We start from the raw sequence: 7,910 nt of genomic DNA, 5'->3' as shown, positions 1-7,910 counted from the left end.
GAGACTATAAAAAGAAAAAGTAATTTGAAATATAAAGCTATATGATACTATCTCAGTGATAAACGACAAATAAAACACTTTCATTTTTTATTTTTTATCATTAATTTTTATTTTATTTTTAAATATACCTTTTATTTGTATATATATATATATATATATATATATATATATATATATATATATATATATATATATATATATATATATATTGTAGCTTGTTTTTTTTGGTCAATTAAAATGCATAGTTTAAAATAAAGATTATTTAATAGCATTATTAATTATGTATTTTTAGTGAAATGCCATTTGGAACTAAAATGATTGTTTTTAATTTTTTTTAACTAAAATAGTTTTAATACCAATGAACTACAGTCACCTTGCTTTTAAACGTATTAGTAATGTTAGTTAGGGTTTCTTGCCCTAAAAACATCTTGATTATTTAAATTCCACCTTTTTTTTGCAACCGTCCCTTTAAGACGTCTAGATATAAACGGCCTGTTTTGATTGGTCTCATTCATCCCTGTCATTCATCACGATGCAGCATGCTAAATATGCCTTGATATGTAAATGCTTGCTGTCGTACATTCAGATCAACATGAAGTGGCATTTGTAGCGCAATTTGCTTCCGTAATTTCCAAATGAAAAGAGATGTTTAACCAAAAGTAGATTGGAACCGGGGGTTTTTTTTGACTCGAATGTGCTCACGGTTGGGGAAGCGACGTTAAAGCAAGTCTAAATAGTGCATCGAACGCTTCAGTTTCCAAAAATACAAGGAGAATTTGATTTTTCACAGTATGGCGGCTTTGAAACACCCATCCATTTAACCTGCGGTCGTCTCGCAGTGGCATGCCTTAATAGTTTGGCCTGCGCGATCGAGTCTTTGATTTGATTTCTGCGGTGGCAGATGTGAGAGAGAAACCCGCTGGGAAGAGCACTTTACTTCAACACGCACTCGATCGATAGCGTCTGCCGCGCTCGGGGGGTTATGATCGGCGGGAGTGAAGTGGAGGGGGAAAACTGTCAGGAAAGAGACTTTTATTCACTGCAGGCGGGACATGCAGCGAGACGGGCCCGAAACATCACAGCCAGACTGAATCCTGACTCCTGGAGTCTTTAAACTCGCTCGATTTCTCCATACAGCGCCGGATGGGTGTTTCCAAACCGCTGTAGCGCTGGGAATAAACGGTTTCGGAATTCTCCTCAAGCAGCGTGTTTCGAGGAGCCTTTCTTGTCTGTAATACCATCAGTACAGGATGAGTTTTGTGTTTAATATTTAGTGTATAGGAACAGGCCCCTAACACTAGTGAGTGTACCAAAAAATTAACACACTAGACATACAAAAATTACAAAAACACACACATAACTAAATAAAATGAAAAACAGATAAAACTAAATGACATTATTAAAAACTATAACTATACATAGTATCTCAGTTATACTAAAATAACACTGATTCATACCCATTTATATCTAAAATATTTTTTTAGTAATGTGACCTGCTATTGTAGTTGTATTTAAAATGTGATTTTTTTTTTAATTTAGTTATTTTTAGAATTTTTATCATTAATTGTTATTGTGTGGGTGTGTGATATGTTTAATTTAATTTAAATTTAAATGAGGAATTTTAGTTTTTAATATTTTTTGTATTTTTGTAAGGTTTCTTTTAGATATACCAATATAAAATGTAAATAATAATAGTATATATATATATATATATATGTATATATATATATATATATATATATATATATATATATATATATATATATATATATATGTATATATATATATATATATATATGTATATATATATATATATATATATATATATATATATATATGTATATATATATATATATATATATATATATATATATATATATATATATATGTGTGTATATGTATGTATATATATGTATATATATATATATATATATGTATATCTAGAGAATTAAAAGAAAACCCAAAGGAATTGTTTCAGAATTTGTATTTTCACAAAGCTGCATGATTTGAGGACTCAAACAAGACCGAATTAATTAGGCGATAGCATTTTAAACCTTATTAGGATGGGATTTACAAGAAATACTATTTAAGTCTGTCTGCTATACATGTAATTGCAGCTTCTTAATAAATTTTGCAATTATTTCCAACCTTTTTCTGTTTGCTCATCAAATAATTTTTAGCGGTAGTACCAATAATTCCAATGAACTGATGTTGTATTGTTTGGTGTTCGTCTTTCATGCACTTCCTCTTGTTATTAGCTCATTTCCTGTGTGCTCTTCTCCCTCAGCGATGAAGAGGAGCTGCGTAAGTCGTTCTCGGAGCTGGGCGAGCAGCGAGGAGAGTCTAACTCCAGAGGAGTGAAGCAGACGGCCGGGGCTTTCCTTCCTCCGTCCGGAGCGCTGCTCTACAAAACCGGCTTCCTCGTGAGGAAGGTTCACGCGGACTGTGATGGAAAGAGAAGTGAGCCTATTTTTTTTTTCCCACTTCAGTTTTCCCACAGCCATCAGGATTTAGTTTGGAGACGCAATAATAATAATGTGCACCCGTTATTTCTGCCAGTCTGACCCTTGCACATGAAGTCAAGTTGACTTGACTTAAAAATATTGAGTAAACCCACTTTTGAGTAAATAAAAAAAATTAGTTAAGTCAACTTTTTACAGTGTTTCTAGAAGTGACCCTGGACCACAAAACCAAGCATAAGGGTACATTTTTGGAAACTGAGCTTTATGCATCGTCTAAACCCCGAATGAATAAGTGGTTTATTAGGAAAATATTTGGCTGAGATGCAACTATAAGAAAATCTGGAATCTGAGGGTGCAAAAAAAAAATCCAAATATAATGAAAAGAAAAAGTTCATAGCAAAAAAAAATAAAAATAAATAAATATATATATATATATATATATATATATATATATATATATATATATATATATATATATATATATATATATATATATATATATATATATATATATATATATATATATATATGATCTTTACTTAATATCCTAATGATTTTTATATAAAATATGTATAAAAATCTGATATGCTTTTATATATATATGCTCCAGGGTATGTCATATGTTATATATAATTCACAAACAAGTGAAAAAAAAATCTGGTCTCCAGGGTATGTCATATGTTATATATAATTCAGTGAAAACTAAGTAGTCTATACTGATGTATTGAAATATTTCCTGCATAATAAAAGGCTGTGTTCATATTTTGTGCTATTTTTCGTGTGTAATGCAGCACCTCGTGGAAAAAGAGGGTGGAAAACATTTTATGCTGTTCTTAAGGGACTCATCCTTTACCTGCAGAAAGTGAGTGTCTTTCTTTCTTTCTTTCTTCTCTTCAGAACAACTACTCGCTTCATTTCCGGTCACACATGTCACAAGGCGTTCATTGGTTGATGTGTTTATCGCTGCTCGCCACGTTTGCAAAGCGCCTTTGTTTCGGGTGTTTGATGAGGGGTTTCACTTAAAGGCATATTTCTCATTCTTTTTCGTTTTACGTAATGCTTCTGTTGCATGCTGTATTTATTTACAATGTTGACATTATCCTTTTTTTTTCATTCTGTCACGTATTTAATTATATTTAGTACTTATTTAATCTGTGTGTGTGATATGAATTTGCGATAAGATTTTAGTGTCTTTCAAACAACTTTTTGCCTTTATTTGAAACCCGAATGATGTTTTTTTTTTATATATATATATATATATATATAAACGGTTTGATGGTAGCGTGCTGCATGTAATGAGCAGAATGGCGGTATGATCAGTAAATGAGTAATTGTGAGAATGCATGCGTGTTTCGGGTAACGTCTGGATGATTGTGTTTCCAGGGCGAGTATCGGCCGGATAAACAGCTATCGGATGAGGATTTGAAGAATGCGGTATCTATTCATCATTCCCTGGCCATCAGAGCCACAGACTACAGCAAACGGCCAAACGTGTTTTACCTCCGGACCGCCGACTGGAGAGTCTACCTCTTTCAGGCCCCGTGAGTTCACACACACACACACACACACACACACACACACACACACACACACACACACACACAAACAAAGCATCGCAGTTCAGTAACACTTCAACTTATTATACCATTTTCATTTGATGCCACTAAGCTTATCTTCTAGAGACGTCATAATCGATTCATCGTCCAATCAAAAATCGAGTCTCATCTTAAATTTAAGATGTTGTAGTTCAATGTTCTGCCTAACGTGGAAATACATGGTGAGGTACTATTATTGTTTTATCACAATTTTTTTATCTTAATCTTATTTTTTTATTTTTGCGTTTCATTTGATTGGTTTTCATTACATTTAGGTTCAAATTTTTGTCATTTAGTTTTATTATTTTTATAACTGCCTGTATAGTTTTAATTTTTTTAGCATTGGGTTTATTTAAATTTTAGTTAAAGCTTTAGTCATTTGTTTGTCTGTGTTCATAATTTTTTTTTGTCTACATAGTTTTCATTATTAATTTTTGTAAAATTTTTGTTCATTTTCATGCGCGTTTTTGTTGAAGTTTTTGATTTTCTAAATGTCTATATAATAGATTTTTTAATAATTATTTGAGTACATCGAGTTAAATTAAATGAAAAGTAGAAATGTTCCCTTGTCAGGTAAATAAAAAGTTTTTAGTTTATATTGTTTATATTGTTTTGTTAAGTGCTTTATTTATTTTAAAGGATATTTAATTTTAAAGAGTTATTTTTTATGGTTTTGGTTCGTTATAATAACCCGATAGCACTGAACAATGATCTTTGTAGATAAATGAGAATTCATACACACCACTCCGTCAAGCAGACATGAGCGTATGCTTCTATACGAAAACATTAACCTTGAACTGGAATACAAAAACAAAAATATTAAGCTTGAACTGGAATAAATGACTGTATAAATAATCTGTACAGCATGAGGCTCAGCATGTGCTGTCTTTCCTGTCCAATTTATGACGAAACACTCATGCGGTCCCATCGGCTGTCTTTCTTTCTTTTGTGTGTGTGTGTGTGTGTGTGTGTGTGTGTGTGTGTGTGTTCACACACATTCCCGTTCCCCAGGAGAACTCGCTCTGCTCTAGTTGAAGTTTGCCCCAGTTTCAGCTCTCATTGCTTGTGCTGGAAAATTTTGTCTGTGTGTGTGTGTTTGCATTTCTACATTAAAAACACGTAATTTGCTGTTTCACTGCGATTCCTTGACTTTTCAGATTGGTGCAGCTGTTTAAGGGGATATGCAGTAAATGTCAGCAGCTAAAAAATGGTTTTAAGTCTGTTATTTTTATTTTTGGCTGTAGTGTGTCAGTAGGAAATTTTTTCTATGTGTGTGTCTGTGTGTGTGTGTGTGTGTGTGTGTGTGTGTGTGTGTGTGTGTGTGTGTATCTGTTTACATTTCCAAACATTCACTTAATTGACATGAATCAGTGATATTTTTGTCTGATAACGACCAGAGCTCAACACGGAGATCTGTTCCATCCACAGAGAGATCTGCCCTCAAAGGTTTAGATAGTATGGCTAATAATGAAGAAAGATTTCTAATTAGAGCCCGTCTGTTTCAGTCTTGTACTTGTTTTATATGTGTCCTATTACTATTATTAATATTAGCATGTATTTGATTTGTTTGTGTAGGAATGCTGAGCAAATGCAGTCTTGGATCACACGCATCAACACGGTGGCGGCCATGTTTTCGGCCCCGCCCCTCCCTGCTGCCATTGGCTCACAGAAGAAATTCAGTCGGCCGCTGCTGCCAGGCTCCGCCTCCAAGCTGTCACAGGTCTAATCAGCTGATCTGCTTAAAAGCTGTCACAAATATATTATATCTTAAGTCTATATATTTGCCATACAATGTATTTTTGGCTATTGCTACAAATATACCTGTCTGTTTATCATTTATGAATAAACAGGGAATACTAGTAAAGCTTAATTTGTCAGCATTTACCTACATTATTTAATAAGTAAGATTAAAAAAATGCATAATTATTTTACCTATTTACACAATGCCTGTTTTCATGGCATGCATCACAAGATAGCTGCCTATGTAGGCAGTAGAGAGCTTATGTTTCATAAGAGTGACTGTGCATGTACTGTGTGTGTGCTTGTATCTGTGTTTATATAAACTGCAGTGTTATAAAGTGTGTCTGTGTGTGTGTGTGTGTGTGTGTAGGAGGAGCAAGTGCAGGCTCATGAAGCTCGATTTCGCTCCATCTCCACTGAGCTCGCACAACTGCGCTCTTATCCGCCTGACAGAAAGGTGAAAGGTCGTGAACTTGAGGAGTACCGCCTGAGAGAGGAGTATCTGGAGTTTGAGGTAAATATATACACTAACGTTCGAAAGTTTAGGTTGGTAACCGAAGGTGTTTTTTATCTTTTACATTTTTGAAAAAAAAAGTCTCTTATGCTCACCAGGGTGACCATATATCCATATACAAAAAAAACAGTAATAAATGATAAATTATTGCAATGGAATTATTTTCAGTCTTCTGTGTCACTCTCATCTTTCTAATATGCTGTTTTGCTACTCAGAAATAATTGTTCTTATTATTATCAGTGTTGAAATCAATTGTGCTGCTTCATATTTTGATAAAAAATGTTATAAATGTCTTCATGAATGTCGCTTTTGATCAATTCTACATTGACGTTCAAGATGTAGATGAGTTTTTCTTTGATTTGGAGAAATGTAGCATTACATCACCTGCGATAGATGCTCTACAGTGAATGGGTGCCGCCAGAATGAGAGTCCAAACAGCTGATAGAAACATCACATTGATCCATAAGCAATGCCATAAACAAAATTATCGTCTACAAAAAACTTTTTAAATCTGAAAGTGCACTATGTATGAAGTTACCGTCTCCCTTGAAAAAAAAAAACTCTGAATCATTGAAACGACAAAGTGAAACATCAGCATAGTATCGCTGCCCACTTTACGTTGGTCTGAAAGAAAATGCAAATCCATTCTCCACCACTAGATGTCGCCTTTGGAGCGTTAAAAAGCTCACAAGCGCCGCTTTACAATGAAATCAAATCACTGGAGGGGTTTGGAAAAGTCGAATAGGATAAAAATAAATGCATATTATAAGAAAATGAGCATGTATGTTGTTTGGGACACCCAAAAACAAAATATAAACCCTTCTTTACTTATAACAGAGGCACTTTAATAACTGAACTGGCGTGAATTATTGTGTTTTTATAAGCTGTTAGACTCTCATTCTGACGGCACCCATGCAATCCATAGCTTTTTTCCAAATTTCAAACAAACTCATCCGCATCTCAGATGTCCCGAGGGCGAATACATTTTTCATCAGGTCAATAAAACGCCTCTCTCTCTCTCTCTGTCTCTGTCTCTCTCTCTCTGTCTCTCTCTCTCTCTCTCTCTCTCTCTCTCTCTCTCTCTCTCTCTCTCTCTCTCTCTCTCTCTCTCTCTCTCTCTCTCTCTCTCTCTCTCTCTCTCTCTCTCTCTCTCTCTCTCTCTCTCTCTCTCTCTCTCTCTCTCTCTCTCTCTCTCTCTCTCTCTCTCTCTCTCTCTCTCTCTCTCTCTCTCTCTCTCTCTCTCTCTCTCTCTCTCTCTCTCTCTCTCTCTCTCTCTCTCTCTCTCTCTCTCTCTCTCTCTCTCTCTCTCTCTCTCTCTCTCTCTCTCTCTCTCTCTCTCTCTCTCTCTCTCTCTCTCTCTCTCTCTCTCTCTCTCTCTGTCTCTCTCTCTGTCTCTCTCTCTCTCTCTCTCTCTCTCTCTCTCTCTCTCTCTCTCTCTCTCTCTCTCTCTCTCTCTGTCTCTCTCTCTCTCTCTCTCTCTCTCTCTCTCTCTCTCTCTCTCTCTCTCTCTGTCTCTCTCTCTCTCTCTCTCTCTCTCTCTCTCTCTCTCTCTCTCTCTCTCTCTCTCTCTCTCTCTCTCTCTCTCTCTCTCTCTCTCTC

General features: G+C 34.9%; 1 protein-coding gene across 3 annotated transcripts in view; it reads left to right on the top strand.

The window, feature by feature from the left end:
- LOC122333532 overlaps nt 1-6,604 on the top strand; it is a 48,451-nt gene extending 41,847 nt beyond the window's left edge. For 2 of the 3 annotated variants that reach the window (XM_043231208.1, XM_043231209.1), the window contains exons 12-16: nt 2,288-2,460; nt 3,254-3,324; nt 3,846-4,003; nt 5,633-5,777; nt 6,168-6,603. In XM_043231208.1, the coding sequence (XP_043087143.1) occupies nt 2,288-2,460; nt 3,254-3,324; nt 3,846-4,003; nt 5,633-5,777; nt 6,168-6,383 (763 nt within the window). In that variant the 3' untranslated portion in view covers nt 6,384-6,603. Of the gene's footprint in view, nt 1-2,287; nt 2,461-3,253; nt 3,325-3,845; nt 4,004-5,632; nt 5,778-6,167 lie in introns of all 3 variants that reach the window. The other variant, XM_043231210.1, reaches the window with a different exon arrangement.
- The last annotated feature ends 1,306 nt before the right edge of the window (nt 6,605-7,910 follow it).

This window comes from Puntigrus tetrazona, unplaced genomic scaffold (assembly GCF_018831695.1).
Source record: "Puntigrus tetrazona isolate hp1 unplaced genomic scaffold, ASM1883169v1 S000000283, whole genome shotgun sequence".
Taxonomy (NCBI): Eukaryota; Metazoa; Chordata; class Actinopteri; order Cypriniformes; family Cyprinidae; genus Puntigrus; species Puntigrus tetrazona.
Note: the sequence above shows the minus strand (reverse complement) of the source record. Positions and strands in the feature narration are given on the sequence as shown.